Source organism: Typopeltis vanoorti, chromosome 10, assembly GCF_054136105.1.
Source record: "Typopeltis vanoorti isolate ZY-2024b chromosome 10, IOZ_Tvanoo_1.0, whole genome shotgun sequence".
Classification (NCBI taxonomy): Eukaryota; Metazoa; Arthropoda; class Arachnida; order Uropygi; family Thelyphonidae; genus Typopeltis; species Typopeltis vanoorti.
Window position 1 is genome coordinate 8,794,789 of NC_143558.1, and position 19,877 is coordinate 8,814,665.

At 35.3% G+C, this 19,877-nt stretch overlaps 1 protein-coding gene across 4 annotated transcripts in view; it reads left to right on the top strand.

Moving 5' to 3' along the window:
* LOC150102159 (embryonic polarity protein dorsal-like) overlaps positions 1 to 19,877 on the top strand; it is a 150,255-nt gene that overhangs the window by 90,468 nt on the left and 39,910 nt on the right. For all 4 annotated transcript variants that reach the window (XM_090399821.1, XM_090399822.1, XM_090399823.1 and 1 more), the window contains 3 exons: positions 5,603 to 5,826; positions 9,541 to 9,695; positions 17,071 to 17,162. In XM_090399821.1, the coding sequence (XP_090255947.1) occupies positions 5,603 to 5,826; positions 9,541 to 9,695; positions 17,071 to 17,162 (471 nt within the window). The remainder of the gene's footprint in view (positions 1 to 5,602; positions 5,827 to 9,540; positions 9,696 to 17,070; positions 17,163 to 19,877) is intronic.

The window sequence follows — 19,877 nt, forward strand, 5'->3', positions numbered from 1 at the left end:
AGTTCTTACATGATTAGAAGAAAGCAGAGGAGTGGTAGTGGCCAGTTCAACAGAGCATTGTCCATGACAGTATCTATGGAAAAGGCATAGTGAAGAAACAGAACACCTATGGGAAAGTGACTGAAGGTGGTGGGGGGGGGGGGGGCTCAGAGCGAGTGGTCATCTATTAAATGCATCACCCTCTTTTGCATATCATCAAGAATTCTTAGGGTATGCCTACCCCCACATGTGAGAATATTATTCCAAGGTTGGTTGAATTTGAGACTTATAAAGTGTTTTAAGAGGTGAGTAGAAGAGAAGTAATATTTTGAATGAAAAAGAACATTTTTTTTTAAGAGGCCAAGAAGGCTGTTGATGTAATATGTTTGTGGCAGGATAAGCTTGATATGACAGTCAGCCCAGGAAGAGAAAGCTCATTTTGAAAGGATGCTAACATTATCTAAAGTAAGAGGGGACGGGTGAAGTAGGATTTTTTTTTTTTGCAGGTAATAAGACAGACCCAAGTTTTAATTGCATCAAAATTTACTAAGTTGTCTTCACCCAATTTGAGAATGGTAAGAAAATTAGTATTTAATTCATTGGTTAAGAAAACCCTTAAAGGCTTCAATCATTTGAGCACTACAGTAGCATCGTACCTGCGCGCGCGCGCGCAGACACACACACACACACACATATATATATATATATATATATATATATATATATATGTGGCGATCAGCTTTTACTCGGTTGTTATACATTTGAAAAAAATAGATTTAATGACTCCAAGACCGAGATAACATATAAAGATTTTAATGATAAATACTACTAGTTTCGGCATATAGCAGCGTTCTTCAGGTATTTATAAAGGAAAGGAATACTAATAAACATTGAAATATTTAAACAAACTGGAAATTACAGGTACAAATTGCCTCACATAATCGATACATAAAAACATTGTATTTTTCAAGTTGTTCCAACTGGCGTGCCATTGTTTGTTGCAATTGTGCGTGCAAGTTCACGTGAACACCAATATTGAATAACTGCAGCATGGCTATCTGGGATGTTATAACTTAAATTATTATTTAAGTGGACCGGGTTCAGTAGGATTTCCCTTGATTCTACAATTTTCCTTTCAAACTCATCTTCACAGCGAAAAATATTTTCTGATCTATTCCAGCATACAGAGTGGCTTTGTTGGTCATCATTAGGATTATTTGAAAAAAGAACATGACTGGATAACGCAGTTGCATGAGATCTTTTGTATGAGATGTCTCTCTTATGCTCTTCTATGCGTTGTTCAATAGATTTGTTAGTTTGACCAAAGTATGGGATATTGCAATCACACCACAATTTATATACTCCAGGGTACTTAAGGTTGTGATGAGTAGGTTTTGGATGGCTGATTAGAGAGCGGATTTTTGGAAGTGTGGAGAAGAAGGTCCTGATATTATATATTTTAAGGACTTTAGCTATTTTCTTAGAGACTGTGCTAATGTATGGAATGGAGATGCTACCTTTAAAATTAATAGTCTGTTGTGCACTGCTTAGGAGGGTTCAGAAGAAATTTCTTAATTGTTTTTTCAGAGTATCCATTTTGTTTAAAAATAAGAGTGAGGTGATTCATTTCTTTTTGTAGTTCATCTTGTTCATTTAAGAGAGAACGTGCTCTGTGTCCTAAGGTAGATATAATTCCAAGTTTTTGTGGTGGAAAATGATGAGAAAGATTATGCAGATATCTATTGGTATGCGTAGGTTTTCTGTACATAGAGATTTTTAATCTTTCAGAGCATCGTGTAAGCATAACAAATCTATTGAACAACGCATAGAAGAGCATAAGAGAGACATCTCATACAAAAGATCTCATGCAACTGCGTTATCCAGTTATGTTCTTTTTTCAAATAATCCTAATGATGACCAACAAAGCCACTCTGTATGCTGGAATAGATCAGAAAATATTTTTCGCTGTGAAGATGAGTTTGAAAGGAAAATCGTAGAATCAAGGGAAATCCTACTGAACCCGGTCCACTTGAATAATAATTTAAGTTATAACATCCCAGATAGCCATGCTGCAGTTATTCAATATTGGCGTTCACGTGAACTTGCACGCACAATTGCAACAAACAATGGCACGCCAGTTGGAACAACTTGAAAAATACAACGTTTTTATGTATCGATTATGTGAGGCAATTTGTACCTGTAATTTCCAGTTTGTTTAAATATTTCAATGTTTATTAGTATTTCTTTCCTTTATAAATACCTGAAGAAGGCTGCTATATGCCGAAACTAGTAGTATTTATCATTAAAATCTTTATATGTTATCTCGGTCTTGGAGTCATTAAATCTATTTTTTTTCAAATATATATATATATATATATATATATATATATATATAAATAAATATGATCATTAGTTACATTGACTTGGTGATAAGATATGTTCATCTTTTTTTTGACTGACTGAAACTGAGAAAATAGATAAGTTAATTTAATGGAACACACAAACATGTTTCGTCAAAACGACTTCTTCAGATGTGGTAACACTTAAAGCAAATTAAAAAAAATCATAAAACGACTGTGCCATTATAATAACAGATGTAAACTGAAGTTAAGTTTGAATTGTCATTATAGTCCATTCTGTAGTTCTGTTGTTGTGCAAATGCGAGCGTATGAGTTCACGGTTACGCCAGTATTTAATGGCAGAACTATGCGAGTCATGTAGACTATAACTGTGGTTGCTGTTGATATGAGAAGGGTCTAGGACAATTTCTTTGGATTCAGCTATGCTCTGTTCTACTTCATCGTGACAAATATAAACGTTTGATGTTGCATTCCAATCTACTCCGTGTTGGCGGCCTTCATCGTTTGTGTTCACTGAAAATAAGATGTGACTTGAGTGCGCTTGCTCTGATTCTGTTGTATGAAATGTCTCTCCGATGTTCCTCTAGCCGTAGGAGGATTGACTTTTCAGTCTGGCCATAGTATGGCCTTCTGTTAACTTTAATGGCGAGATGGACATCAATCCCTTGAATTTTTATCCCTTCATCGCTAGATTGTAATTATTAATAATGAGAAATTTTTGAGTGCCTGGCTGGCTCGAATTAGGGCTGTGTAGAATCGTTTGAAGCAATGATCAGAGCTGCCTTCGGGCATTTGTGTCTCCATCTGTCATTTGATGCATCACGAATGAGTTGGTTGGGATGGAGTGATGCCTGGACGAAGTACTTGGCAGGAGTCTGGTTGAGATACGAAGGTATGTCTGGCATGTTTCCGTCTTGGTGGAGGAGAGCATTCCTAACAAACCACGGGTCGTCCAAGATCATTCGGAGGCATTTATTTTGTAGTACCTGTAGTCTTTTGCTGTTTCTGGGGGAGGTGTGGCTCCATGCCGACGATCTGTACATTAGTATGGGTCTGATGATTGTTTTGTATATTGTTAGAGTGTTTTCTGTACTGACTTTGCTTCTTCGGTTGAGTAGCGGGTAGAGTTGAGCTATTGCTGAGTTGGCTTTGTTGAAGGCATGTGAGATGTGCAGGTTGAAGCTGAGTCGGTTATTCAGTTTGATTCTCAGGTATTTTACTTCTTTTTGCCATGGGATATCAGTGTTGAACATCATGACTGCTCCGTGGTGGGTTGCTTTCCTTCTTGTAAAGAGTATGGCTGTGCTCTTGTCAACATTGACATCTATCCTCCATTTCTGAAACCATTCTTCAAGATTTGTTGCTGCGTCTTGTAGTCGTTGTGTGGCCTGAGTGATCTGGTCAGTATTGCCATGTCATCTGCATAGAAAGCCATGGTGGTTGATGCTGTGCTTGGTACGTCTGAGATGAAAATGTTGAAGAGCAACTGCGATAGGAGGGAGCCTTGCAGGACACCTGCTGTGATGCTTCTCATGGAGGATCTGAGGCCACGTAGCTTAACTTGAAATTTTTGGTCTTTCAGATAGGATTCTATGATTTTGGCGAGGTTTAGTGGGTATTTTGCAGCTATTAGTTTGTGGATGAGGCCTTTGTGCCATACTTTGTCAAAGGCTTTCACCACATCCAGGAAGATTGCACCTGTGTTGTATCCAGTAGTTATAAATTCTATATAAGTCTGTGGACCTGTTGGGTTGTGCAGTGGCCTTTGTGAAATCCGAATTGTTCTTTTGGAATTAGGTCGATCTTGTCCGTTTCGTTTTGTAGGCGGTTCAGAATTATCTTTTCCGCGATTTTTCACAGATTTGATAGGTCTGTAGTTCTGGGGGAATTGAGGTGCTTTTCGTGGTTTGTGGATGAGGATTACATCTGCCTGCTTCCAGCGAGTGGGGAAGTAGTTGAGTCTTAGCATCGCGTTGATGATAGCCACTAGATGCATAACTGTTTTATGGGGGAGTGCTTTTATGGTTTGGTTTGAAATCTCGTCAGGACCTGGGGCCTTTGGCTGCAGGTTTGATGGAGTGCACAGCAGACATGCTTGTGTACGTATGGCCTCCTACAATCACATATTATTTTATATACACCGGGGAACTGAAAATGGTTATGTACTTGTTTTGGGTGGCTTAGAACTGACCTTAGTTTTGAAAGAGTTGAAAAACACGTTTTTATATTAAATTTTTTCAAAAATCTCCATAGTTTCCGGGAGAGCAAGCTGATGTACGGTAAAGAAATAACTCTTGGGGTTGTTAGGGATCTCTGTGTTGTTTCGAGGGTGCTGAAAGGGCCCCTAACAACCTGAAGGATTATATTTCTTTACCGTACATCAGCTCGCTCTCCCGGAAACTAGGAAGAATTTTGAAAAAATTCAATATAAAACTCTATCAAAACTAAGGTCAGTTCTAAGCCACCCAAAACAAGCTCATAACTATCTTCAGTTCCCCGGTGTATATAAAATATGTTATTGTGGGAGGCCATACTATGGCCATACTGAGAAGTCAATCCTCCTATGGCTAGAGGAACATTTCATAGAATAGAATCAGAGCAAGTGCACTCTCAAGTCGCATCTTATTTTCAGTGAACACAAACGATGAAGGCCTCCAACACGGAGTAGATTGGAACGCCGCATAGCTGAATCCAAAGAAATTGTCCTAGACCCTTCTCACATCAACAGCAACCACAGTTATAGTCTACCTGACTCGCATAGTTCTGCCGTTAGATACTGGCATAAATGTGAACTCATACGCTCACATTTGCACAACAATAGAACTACAGAACTGACTATAATGACAATTCAAACTTAACTTCAGTTTACAAGTCTGTTATTATCATGACACTGTTTTTATGGTTTTTTTTAATTTGCTTTAAGTGTTACCACACCTGAAGAAGTCGTTTTGACGAAATATGTTTGTGTGCTCCATTAAATTATCTATTTTCTCAGTTTCAGTCAATCAAAAAAAGATGAACACACACACACACACACACACATATATATATATATATATATATATATATATAAATAAATAAATAAATAAATAAATAATGTGTGTGTGTGGTGGGGGGATATAATGCAACTCAGTTACAATGCCAAAATTTTCTTTATTCTGAGTAGCACTATATCAGACTTTGTGCTAAACAAAATCTATGGTATTATGAGAAGATAAATAAAAAATAACATTCTTTGCTGATTTATGCTTTCTTCCTTTTAGAAGAAGTAATAAGAAATGAACCCATTGATGGATTGTTTACTAATCATGGTGCTACAGGATTTACGCCAATGAATTCTTTTAATTCACTTCATCCTTATGTAAGAATCATAGAACAGCCAGCATCGAAAGCATTAAGATTCCGTTATGAATGTGAAGGGCGTCTTGCAGGAAGTATTCCTGGAGCCAATAGCACACAGGAAGAGAAAACATTCCCTACTATTCAGGTAAGTTAAAATTTCAGTGTTAATTGACAGTATCTGATAGGTTCACGTAAGTTAGCTTATTGAGCAAAAAAGTAATGATCATCAGTTTTAACTGTGGGAACATTGAAACAGATAATATATAAATTAGAAAAGAAATTTATACAGTTTTTAAAATTCTCTCTTGAAGTGTGATGCTTTTAACTTCGTAGGCTCCCCCCATACAGATCTTGGAGCACACTGTTAGGTCTTCCACAGTTGATAGAATAACTTCATATTAGCTTTAAGCTACCAACCCAATCTGCTTTCATCTAAAAATACTAGGACTATAAACTAGTGTTTCTCAAACCAAGAACAGTAAGACTCAAGATTACCACATAGCAAGTTCTTTATCCAGTTATTCTTTTTTATTGGATCATGTACCTAATCATGTACTTAGTAATACTACTATTATTTTGGCATCTCTCTTAAAACTAAAAATTCAGGATTATAGAGTTGTGTTATGCTTCATTTAATATGAAGCATTCTGTTGTTTTTTCCTTGATGATAGGCTTGCTAAATGTCAACTGTTTCAGTTGCTTTTTTTTTTTTTAAATTATTGGAGATATCAGGTAGTTAGCATCTTTATGCCACAGCAGATTGGACTAGTTTGGTCCCTCCTCAGACTGAAAATGCTTCACTTCACACAGATTAGGGTTTAGCACTAAAAATGTTAAACCCTAATCTGTGGTGGGGTGAATGGATATTTAGTGGAGAAAACTGATATCTAGAGGTAAAAATTAACTGATTTTATTTAGCTAATTAGATTATTAAGCTAATTTGCATCATGGTGAGATGGTCACAAAGAAATATACTAAACATGTGCATCAGTCACACCAACAGAAAAACAGACACAGACAATGCAAAAGGGGGATCCTATGGTCTTAACTGGCATCCTTTGAGTACATTGATGGAATCTTGCTAAAGCTCTCTTTGTGATGGCCTCCCAGATTTTTAGTAAAGTGAGACAGCCAAACTTGTTCAGATTTTGCAAATACTTTAGCAGATTCCAGAAATAATATTTCAGATTTATCTGTTTCTGTATAAAAGGGAGATTTCCCCCTTTGGATCTTGTGATCTATATCGGCATGGCCTGCTATTCCAGAATGGTTGTAATGTAGATAATGGACAGTTTGTGTTTTCAGACAGTTTTTTCTGTTCTTCCAGCAAAATCTAACCTTATTTGAGAAGTATGATATACTTCTTAAAATAACCTACAAATGAAATCTGATTCTTATGCATATTCATATTTCATATTTGAATGCTTATTCAAAATGATAACTAAAAGTTTACAGAAAGTGGAATAGTATACTGTTTATGAAAGAAGCATTGGTGGAACTTGTATTAATAAACAAATATAAACAATGTTTTTACTTTTTTTTTGTAACCAAAACAGACATAAGAGGATTCAGAAGTTATGTATTATCATACTGATATTTTTATTCATTGAAAGTATTTGTAACTTTTTATTATTTCATTAGTATTTCTGTTTATTTTGTTTATAATCAATTAGCAATAAATTCAATAATGTCGCTACATCACTCATTTTAATGTTTTATTTTCACATGTAGTGTCAGAGGGATAGTGTTACCATTGTTTTTCTGTGAAAGGTAGAGATGAAATGAATATTATTGTCCAGTATGACTTCACCACCTTGGCAATGGGGTGGTGGTGGGGGGGGGGGGGAGCATGAGTTTAAGTAGGGTTCCCGATTATCTGATCCTTGATCTAACTATCAATGAATGTGCTGCAAGTATTCAACCCATTCTGAGTACTTATAGCATATTAAATTATCTTTTTTTTTAGTCATCAGAGATCCATTATCCTTTAGTAGTTCTTCAAACTACTAAAGATTTAGTTGTAAATGATTATTATATACATCTAACTTTTATTGGAAAATGAGATGTGGAAAAATCAGAAAAACAATAATATAGTGCTTTCATTTGTTTCATTGTTTTTTTCAGATACATTCATCAAAAGTCTGCTCATCACTAGGGATCCCAGGCGTCCCGTAAAATACGGGATCGTCCTGTTTTTTTGCTAATGCGTTCCGTTTCATTCTTCAGAATGAAACGGGATGCATTCTTTCTTCAGAATTCATTCTTCAGAAAAGTATTGCAAGAGTGAGCAAGACTGATTGATTAATAAGAATATTGTCAGGTGAGAAGAGCATTACTGTATTAACAATGTATTTTGTATCTATAATAGTAAGCAAAAAACCACTTGAAGGCAACTTAAAGTGGCTTAATGAAAATATGCAGCCTAACAATTGGATTTACTATTTGTTTACTTATACTTAGTATAGTGTGTGCATAGTAAACCTTACCACGCACATACTTGGAAAGTTAGAATCATTTTGTAAGACTGGCATACGTGATGGATGTTCATGCTAAACTTTCACCTCAGTTATAAGTGTCCCGTATTTTTTTCCATTGTATCTGGGATCACTACTCATCACACCTTTCAAAAAATTGGTGTTATCAAGTGTTTAATTAATAGAGCACATAAGGTGTGCTCCTCTCCCTCAAGCTTACAACAAGAACTTCTCACTATCAAGATGTTAATGGAATTTAATGGTTACAACCTTAATCAAATCCAGCAGATAATTGACTCCTATGTTCCAACACCTCAGGATTTTTCAACAGACTGCAGGGTTCCAATCCATTATATTTCTGGCATCTTGGAACTGATTGGTAGAATTTTGAAGAAGTATCATCTCATTCCCACATATTTTCCGATCAACAAAAATTGTCATCAAAATTTCTCATTTCCGATCAACAAACTAGCACCTCTATCATTAGCTGGCATTTACCAGATACCGTTGAATGTAATCTAACATACTTTGGACAAACAGGCCATTCTGTGGAAAAAAGAATTAATGAACATCAGTATTATATCAAATACATGAAACCTCAAAAGTCTGGTCTGGCACAACATAGTATTGACACTAAATACAATACCCAGGTGGATAAAGGTCGTCTTCCCCATAGATGAGGTTTAAATATGAACACCTTTTCAAAGAAAGTTGCGAAGCCCTTTTACTTCGGCCAAATCTGAATTGGAACGATTGTCTCTCTCCCGAAAGTTTGGTAGATTCTTATCTTATTTAACCATCAAAAATAGTTTTCAATAATTTTAGTAATATTATATATTAATATTAATTTCTAGCACGTGACAACAGTTTTTAATTGGTAAACTACCGACTGCTGTATGTACTATCTATTCCGGTTCCTTTGGTTGCTTGTTTCTACACACTGATGATGTACTGTTAGTTTCAGAATGAAATATCGGTACTTTCATTTCATTAAAGTTAATTACTGTGGTTGTTGTGTAATTTATTATTTACAATTAACAGATGTAATTACTATCCTCATGTCTGAGTGTTTTGGCTGTAATGCCAACTAAATCAACAACAACGGAACAGTTATTAGCTGTTCCAGCGTTGTCGACACTACAAGCATATTTCTGTCTACGTTCTTGAGATTTTGACTAATTTTGCACTTTAAAATGTTTTTTTGAAAGTTTGGATAGGAAGTTTTTTGATATTCCCTTTGAATGTTTGCTATCTAATTATATGTGTAGGTTTATTGAAAATTTCAAACTGATCCTATCTGGCTGAGATGTCATCCTTATATTTAATGATAATGATTTCCACTCTTTGAAAATGTTTTATGTATATTGTATGTTTTTTTTTTTAAGGTAATGAACTATCAAGGACCAGCAGTGGTAGTAGTTTCTTGTGTATCCAAGGATGGTCCACCATATCGTCCCCATCCTCATAATATAGTGGGCAAAGATGGATGCAAGAAAGGCATCTGTACTCAGTTAATTAAAAGTCCAGATATGAAGATTAGGTAAGGTGTGGGAAGGGAAGTAAATTTTAAAAACTTGCTGCTCTTTTTTATTTATTTTTTAAATCTAATTCTGTAATATATTCTAAGCATTTTCCATACAACAAAAGAATCTTAATTTTTAATATTGAATCAGGAAAGAATTTATTTTCCTTTAACTCATTTGATTGGTTCTAAGGAATTTTAAGTTAAAAAGCATTTAAGAGTGGACTCCCTTGAACTTTCACTACTAAAATTAACTTTAAAAGAAATAAATCTGTAAAATATTATGTAGGGATTTAGCTGATCAAATTATATTCCTATTGGCTTAAACTGACATAATGATGGTACATAATAGAATTTCATGCTGTCTGGGATGTTGTCCAGTTAAACAAGGCTACATTATTTTCATCAGTGAACAACGAAAAGTCAGCTACTGGAAAAACCCCAACTTATCATCAATAGAGTTCAAGATTGGCACCATCAACAAAAGAAGAAGCAGTTCTTTTTCAGGACTGCTTCTTCAGTATTTTGTGTCCACCGTGGCTGGCAAACTTCTGCAAAGTTGCTACTGAGACTCCAAGGTTTAGTTCTTGTTTTTAAACTGATTTATTTTTTCTTCAATAATGTTTGTATAGTTGAGTCTGCAGTTTACCTGTAACAGCTGCTCAACTTTAATTCTTTTTAAAACATTTTACATACTGTTCTCAATGTGATATTCATTTTCATCTTACTTAGAACTAAGTGATGGTCACATCCAATTTCAACTCCTCTGTGTACTCTTCTATTCTGAATCAGCATGACGATATCGTTATCAACAATGACAGCTATTGAGGCTTTTATTATTTCTTGTCTTTTCTGGAAGTGAACTTGAACACATATTTGTTTGAACTTGGTTTAGTAATGACTAGTCTATATCCTGAGCAGAAATCCACCAGATACTTACTATTATTATTAGCCTTGCCCATTTCTTCAAATTTTATCCAAAAGTTTCCTTATGTCTAGTGGGATTGATTTAATACTCTGCTATTTAGATCTCCAACAAGGACTAGTTTTTCCCATTTTCTTTATATCAGCTGCCTGCTATAATGACTCAATTTCCATTGTCCATTTTCTGAGTTTGAAGTTTGCTTGCATAACTCTACTTGAAATTGCCTTCCTGTCAAGAAGTTTTTCCTTCATGTTTGGTGTTTAATGTTATCACTATTCTTTCCTTGAATGTTATTGCTCAAATATAACACCTTATATTTATTTAATGAGACCTTACCTGTTTTTTGTCTCCTTTCTCTCAGTGGTACCAATTATGTCCACATGTTTTTTTCTTTTTCTTCTGCAATTTATATTCATCATCATCAAATTCTTGACATGTTCCCTCAAGGGGCAATTTATATTTAGAGCTGAAATTCAACAGTTCTGCTGTTCACTATTCTCCACATTTCTCAGCGTTTCCTTGGCATCCTCTTGATTTTATTAGTTCATCATCATCATCATCATCATCAAATTCCTGCCATGTACCCTCAAGGGGTGTACAGGATATGACAGTACTACATGAAAAAATTACATCATTACTAATTTCCTATCTACAATTTTCCTCCAAATCAGTCTGTTACTTGTCAAGACTCCAACATTATCAGATCTTATATTTCTATCGTCTAAGGCACTTTGTACCGTATCAATCCACCTATATCTTGGTCTTCCTCTGGGTCATTTTCCTGCCAACCTGGCAGAGAACACTTGTTTTGCTAATCTTTCCTCTCCCATTCTATTTAAGTGACCATACCATTTGAGATTAGCTCTGCTAACGCATTCCTGGATGCTGACAATGTCAAGTTCTTTACTAATATCCTCATTTTTAATATGATATTGCCATTGATGCCATCTGTTCACGCCTCTAATCTTCCTCAGGACTCTCATATCTGCGGTCTCTAGTCTTTGGTCAAGTGTTTTACTTCTGACCCAGCTCTCAGATCCATAAGTTAAAATTGGTTTGAACACAGTCTTGTATACAGCTAATTTAGTGTTCCGACTAATTTCTTTCTTATTCCATATGAATTTATTCAATTGACTTCCCACGATACCAGCTTTGCTGATTCTGTTGTCTATTTCTATATTTAGTTTACCATCTTCAGTAAAAATTGTGCCTAAGTAGCTGAAATGTTTTACTTGTTCCACAGGTTCTCCATTCACAACACAGTTGACATTTTCAATGATTCTGCCTATTTTCATTGTCTTTGTCTTTTTATTGCTGACCTTCATACCATATCTATTACAACAGCTATTCAATTTAGTCAGAGAATCTTGCAGACTTGTAGCGGATTTATTTAGAAGTATAACATCATCCGCATAAAGCAAAGAGCTGACATTAACATCTCCAATTTTGATATCAGGTTTAATACCACATTCCTTCATAATGTGATCCATATAGATAATGAATAACAGAGTGGATAATGTACATCCTTGTCTCACACCAGATTTAACATTAAACCATCTTCCTGTACTTCCTTCAATTCTAACTGCTGACTCACAACTCAAATAAAGACTAAGTATTGCTTGATATAATGCCCCATTGACACCATATAACTGCAGCTTATTGAATAGCTTCTCTCTTGGCACCTTGTCATATGCCTTTTCCAAATTGACAAAACTTAAATACAGATCTTTGTTATATTCCCATGCTTTCTCGACTATTTGTCGTAACGCGAAGATCTGATCCTGACAGCCTCTATTTGGCCTGAATCCAGCTTGTTCTTCACCAAGCTTTTCTTCCACAATTCTTCTCAACCTTTTCTCAAGTATACTTGCATAGATCTTGCCAGTAACACTCAGTAGGGAAATACCTCTGTAATTCTCACATTCAGTTTTATTTCCCTTTTTATATATGGGTACTATGAGAGCTCTACTCCAATCATCGGGAATTCGTCCCTCTGTCCAGGCTTTCTGAACTATGCAGTGCAGCCACTGTAAGACTCTTATACCACCATACTTCAGCATTTCTGGTCGAATATCATCTACTCCTGCTGCCTTTCCACATTTCAAGCCTTTGATGGCTTTTTCTACTTCAAGTATGGATATGTATTCCTGACTGCATGCCTGGTCAGTGTTTTTTATCACTGTGCTGTCATCACTGCTTGTTTCATTTAGCAATTTTTCAAAGTAATTACTCCATACTTCAAGGATATCTTTTTCTCCTGTTTTCATTTCACCTTTATCATCTCTAATTCCTTTTACAGCACTCTTTCCTCCATTCCTAAGCTTCTTCAACAACCTCCAGAATATTTTGCCACCTTCTTGATATTTATTTTCTATATTCTTGCCAAAGTCCTCCCATGACTTTTGTTTAGCTACTTTTACACACTGTTTAGCTTTCTTACATTTGTCTCTGTATTCTGTAAGAGTAAAAGCTGACTTATTTGCCAGGAACTTTTGATATGCTTTCTTCTTTTCCTTCACTGCCTCTTTAACTTCCTGTGTCCACCAGGGAGTTCTGATTTTTTTATCTTTGCACACAACCTCACCACATGCCTCTCTGGCAGAATCAATCAATGTTTCCTTCAGAGATTGCCACTGAATCTCCAAGGTTTGATTCCTGTTCTCAAACTCTTTCATTTTCTTTTCAATAATATTTCTTTATTTTAGTCTACAGTTCACATCTGAGAGCTGCTCAACTTTTATTCGCTTTAAAACTTTCTTACATGTTATTCTTTTCAATATGAAATTTAATTTTATCCTGCTCAAGACTAAATAGTGATCACTTCCAATTTCAAATCCTCTGTACACTCTGGTGTCCTGCACCAGGGAGAAAACATCACTATCAACAATAACATAGTCAATGAGACTTTTCTTATTCCTAGCCTCTTCTCTCCATGTGAATTTGTGCACATTTTTATGTTGGAACATGGTGTTAGTAATAACCAGTCCATGTCCTGAGCAGAAATCCAACAGATATTTGCCATTATTATTAGCTTTGCTCTTTTCTCCAAATTTTCCCAAAATATTTTTGTATGTCTCACAGTCATTTCCTATTCTGCTATTTAGATCCCCAACAAGGACCAACTTTTCATTTTTCATTGTGTCAGTTGCTTTTTCTAAAGCCTCAAAAAATTCCTCCATTTCTACCTTAGTAGAACCTTCTGTGGGATTATTGGCACAAATAAGTCTCATTGTCCAGTTCCCCATTCTCATATTTGCCCACATTACTCTACTTGAGACTGACTGCCATTCGAGAAGATTAGCCTCGTATTTTGTGTTGAATACTATGGCTACTCCTTCTTTTCCTTGATTGTTATTGCCTGAATATAACATTTTGTATTTATTACTCAGAAAGATCTCACCAGTTTTGGTCTTTTTTGTTTCAGTCACCCCTATTATGTCGATCTGGTACTTATCTAATTCCTCAGCTAGCTCCATTTCTTTGCCATTCAGGCTTCTTACGTTGATAGTACCGATCTTTAACTCTGGTGATGTTGAGTTGGGGTTTGTTTTCAGATTTGTTCCAGTAGCTGACTTTTCGCTGTTCGCCCTGGTTCCCTGGCGAAAACAACGGGGGCCTTGTTTAACCGGGCGACGCCCCAGCCGGCATGAAATTTTGTCATGTTGTACCATCATTTTTTATTTTGGTTTAACCAATAAGAATACAATTTGGTCGGCTAAATCCCAAATTGCCAGCCCATCCTCGTTCGTTCAGTATCAAAGTAGATACCCAACAGGGTGCACCACGAGAAGGTGAGGATTGGACATTAGGTCAGAAGCCCTGGTCGGTTCTCCGCATTCCTTTAAAGGCTATGTGAAGGTCTCCTCTCAGTTATACAGCTTTGACCCCTATTAGTTTTCATTCCTTTATCAGCTTTATTTATTCTTTTTCATCTCTTATGTCCAAATCATGATAGCTTTTTGGAACTGCTATTAATGGTTTATCTGAATTGTATCATCCTCAACGTAAAAACTGGAGTTATTAACCAAAGTAGTAGTAATCTGCCTTAAGGTATCTCATTCCTGTATGACACATTATCGTATCCAGATTATTATAGTGTGATCAGTATACAAATGAATTATTATAATTATTTGCAATTATATAATTAATTTAGGTGACTGATATTTGATATCTAATGTTTTCAGTTTTGGATTCAAATAGCACTAAATTAAATTATCCTAGCCAATAAATTATATTCTTGTCATTCCTTTACTCAAGTGTAAGCAAACAGTTCACGCATGAAGTATCTTCATGACTAGGCTACTTGTATATAAAGGAAGGAACCTTGTGAACACCTGGAACAGAGATGAGTGTGTACAAAGTTCTAAGACCACATTTATCCTGAATTTTTTGAATTAACTTCATTTTTATCTGACAGAGATGAGTCAGATAAAATCTATCATATTAAGAGTCAAATTGTAATTGAAAAGCTAATGTCTCCTAACAGGCACCTTATAAGGGTCAGATAAAAATGAAGTTAATTCAAAAAATTCAGGATAAATGTGGTGTCTTAGAATGCAGTCGTATTTGTTGAGGGGAAGTGCTTCATAGCTGATGCTAATTCTAAAAATAGTCTCTCTGATCTTATAACGACTTCTATAGGTCTGTGAGTATACCCTGAGGAAGTGCTGCAGCAAAGCTCTTCCTTAGTTAGAAAAAACTGGGTTTTATTTGGTCATGGATAACTACAAAATAATAACCTGCTAGTTTTGCCACTACATTCATGACTTCCTCTGAATAAAAAAAAATAATAATACATAAAAATAAATGCAATAAAGGCAGTTATGAATTACAGCATCACTAAAACAAGTTTTGTAGGAACCTTACAATATAAATTGACCAAAAACATGTGGTGGTGGCATGATTTGGCTATTATTCAGCATTGTCTGCAGATAGTTGAAGGCTGACGTATGGAAAGATCTGATAAGTGATTTCCAATCCTCACACAGGATTAATCCCTGATTCCTATTAAGTCTGCCTCGTAAAAAGATGACCACAGTAGATTTTTAGGTTGCAAGCAGTGAAGTTGTCTTTAGTGTAAGGCATAGAGCTTGTATTCCACTCAATGTTGTGGGGAGGAAATGAAAGGCCAAATCCAAGTTGTGTTCTCTATTGTTGTCTCCAGTGTGCTCTTTTTCTTTCTGTCAGATTTCAAAACTTTTTGATGTCTGTAGTGAATGTCAGAATTTTGTTGCAGAGCAGGGATTAGAGAAAGTTTGTGTATGCGCTTTCAGAACATTTATCCAAAGAAATGCTTTAAGTTTTAATTCATCTCTTATTATGAAGACTGCACTTTTTTTAAGCATATGAATGATACCTAGTTTTTTTGACACATGATGCAGAGAAGATGAATTTAGGTAACAACCTGTGTGAGTAATCTTGCAATAATCTTGTGTGAAGAAATGTTTAGAACATGGTCTGCCATATAGATGATCATGGGCTTAGTTTTTGTTCTTCAAGGTGGGTGTTAACAGATTTATCAGTCTGTTCAAAGTAGGCCAAGTTACAGGTACATGGAACTTTATATGCTTCAGGATATATAAGAGGATCAAGGTGTTCTTTAGGAGAATGGATGAAGGTTGCTAGTTGGGTGAGATTATATTTGTGAATATAATCTTATATAATTGCAAATATAATCTCGATACCACTTTCACACCACACATGTGAAATTAACCTTCATCCATTTTCCTAAGGATCGGCTTCATCCTCTTGCACATCCTGGATTGAATAAAATTCCTTGTACCTGCAACTTACACTGACAGATCTTTTAATATTTGCTGTGAAGAACATAAAAATTGTCTGCAAGCATCAGACTGCTTTACACAGGATTACAATGGAAGAAAACAGTTTTGCTGTATTGAAGTATCTTTAGGTCTGACAGAGTATTTTTATAATCAGCATCAACCATGAAACACCCCTCCAACCTCAACAATTATGGCTGCGTTAATTTTCCAAATATCTTAAAGATCATCATTCTAAGACCATATTTACTCTGATTTTTCTGAATTTGTTTTCATCTGACTACTAGATGGCACCTGTTAGAACATTAGTTCCTTTTCATTTGCAATTTGAATTGTTTATACAAGTATATAACTGAGTATACATCTTCAGTTTTGTGCTTTGAAGATGATGATTTGAAATCCACCAAATATTAGTAAGTTCAATAAATTTATTATTCATTATCCTCTGGTGTTTTTATACCATGAAGCAGTGTTATGAAAAAGTCTTGGTTGACTATCGTGAACATCACTAAATTAAAATGGTGGTGTATTGATCTATAGTAAAAATTATTTTCAAATCTGTTTCAGTAGTCAGCAAGAGTAATATATCAGTTGCTCATTTTAAATAAAATATACATTATTTGGTTTGCAAAATAACATCATAAAACATCTAGTCAAACTGATAATATAACCAACTTTTAACTTACAGCTTCACTAGTTTGGGAATTCAGTGTGTCAAGAAGAAAGATATTGAATCATCCCTGCAACAGCGAAAAGATATTAGGGTGGATCCTTTTGGAAGTATGTATTTGTATTGAGGTTTTCTTATTGCAACCTTTAATGAAATATATTGTTCAAATGAAATTAATGAATTCTTAACATAAGATAAGATGCTTAAATAAACAGTCAAAGAGCACATAAGAAAAAGAACTTTCTTTTCTGCATTATGTTGTTAGAACTGCATTGTAAGAGCAAGAGCTTTACTATTGGCATAATGTAAATTTAACATGCAACTGTGTACGAAAGAGTCCATGGAGAATATTATTAATTGCAATATTTTTGATTGATTATTATTTAGGAGTGTAATATCACCAGGAATGTTTTTGAGATTGGGAAATTTCAAAAATAGATACAAAATATTTATTTAAAGTAAAGAGCCAATAGGCCTCATTTCGGCGATGTAAAACATTATTTAAATTAAGGGGATATTAAATCCCACGTTGTTTTAAAACCAAATTAAAAAACTCAAAGATCGGAATCAAAGAGTTTCATGCTGAATATAGTAACTATAAACGTATCGGTGACTACTAGCGTAAGCTAAAGCATGTGGTTCAAGTAGTACGTAGTACAAACTAGGGCAACTCGTTGCAAAGGTGGAGAAAGTTCTGATCGCTATTCTTAGTATTTTCCATAATGTAAAACCCATCTCCTAGGAGATGTATGATGTTATATATTATGGTGGGAGGACACTACCCAGACCAGTTTCGATCTTTATTGAGATCTCAGCTACTCACTGTTGAGATCTCAATAAAGATCGAAACTGTTCTGGGTAGTGTCCTCCCACCATAATGTATAACATCATACATCTCCTAGGAGATGGGTTTTACATTATGGAAAATACTAAGGATAGCGATCAGAACTTTCTCCACCTTTGCAACGAGTTGCCCTAGTTTGTACTACGTACTTGAACTACGTGCTTTAGCTTATGCTAGTAGTCACCGATACATTTATAGTTACTATATTCGGCATGAAACTCTTTGATTCCGATCTTTGAGTTTTTTATTCGGTTTTAAAACAATATGGGATTTAATATCCCCTTAATTTAAATAAGATACAAAATAATTATTTAGTGCTCAAAATTCTATAAATGTAATTAGAATAAATATGCATTATCTGTCATTTTATTCAGCAAAAGCATTTGCTAGTGATATGGATTTTGTTGCTTTTCTCTTAAAGTAAATTTCATGCTACTTAACAGTGTCATTATAGAAGAAGAGATTTGGTATTTCCTAGTTATTGCTTGCTGAGAAATATATAAGAAATATATAAAACAGGTCAAAGCTATAAAACTGAGAGGAGACCTCCACATAGCCTTTAAAGGAATGCGGAGAACCAATCAGAACTTCTGACCTCGTGTCCAATATAGAAAGTGTTGCCATCTATGGTCGAGTCTGAGAACTTTTCAGACCACCTTCATACGTATATAAATGAAATTATTTTCATGGCAAATATTTTACTTTGCCATGAAAAGCCTTTAAAGGAATGCAGAGAACCGACCAGGGCTCCTGACCTAATGTCCAGTCCTCACCTTCAAATTGTATTCTTATTGGCTTAAACCAAAATAAAAAATGATGGTACAACATGACAGAATTTCATGCCGGTTGGGGCGTCGCCTGGATAAACAAGGCCCCGTTGTTTTTGCCAGGTTGTCGTCGTCCGGTAGCATCCTCTAGCAAGAGGGTTGCAGCAGATGAGCAGCTCTTCTCCATTTCTCTCTGTCTGTCACTTCCATCATTCTTAAACCACTCCACAATGTCATTAAACCACTCTCTAGTTGGTCTTCCACGTCTTCTCTTCCCCTCAACTTTCCCTTGTAATATAGTTCTTGTCAGGTGTCCCGAAGAACCTCTCAGAAGATATCCTGCAAATCTAGTCCTTCTTTGCATAATATTCTTTAGCAGTGTTCTTTCCATCCCAACTTGTCTTAAAACTTCTTGATTTGATATTCTTTCTGTATAGCTAATCTTTTCCATCTTTCTATAACATCATATTTCCAATGCATTAATTCTTTCCATATCTCTCTTTCTTAGTGTCCATGACTCACTTCCATAACTTGCAATACTCCAAACTGTTGCTTTAACTATTCCAATTCTAATGCCTATTTTAGTGTTCTTGTTTATTAAAATTCTCTTCATTTCCATAAATGCCGATTATGGCAAACAGCGAAAAGTCAACTACTGGAAGAAATCCCAAAACCATCCCTAGCTCAACATTACCAGAGTTAAAGATTGGTACTATCAATATAAGAAGCCTGAATGTCAAAGAAATGGAGCTAGCTGAAGAATTAAATAAGTACCAGATCGACATAATAGGGGTGACTGAAACAAAAAAGGCAAAAACTGGTGAGATCTTTCTGAGCAATAAATACAAAATGTTATATTCAGGCAGTGGCAATCAAGGAAAAGAAAGAGTAGCTATAGTATTCAACGCTAAATACGAGGCTAATCTTCTTGATTGGCAGGCAGTCTCAATATGAGAAAGGTGAACTGGACAATAAGAAATATTTGTGCCTATTTGCCCACAGAAGATTCTACTAAGGTAGAAGTGGGGGAATTTTTTGAGGCTTTAGAGAAAGCAACTGACACAATGAAAAACGAAAAGTTGGTCCTTGTTGGGGATCTAAATAGCAGAGTAGGAAATGATTGACAGACATACAAAAATATATTGGGAAAATTTGGAGAAAAGAGCAAAGCTAATAATAATGGCAAATATCTTTTGGATTGCTGCTCAGGACAT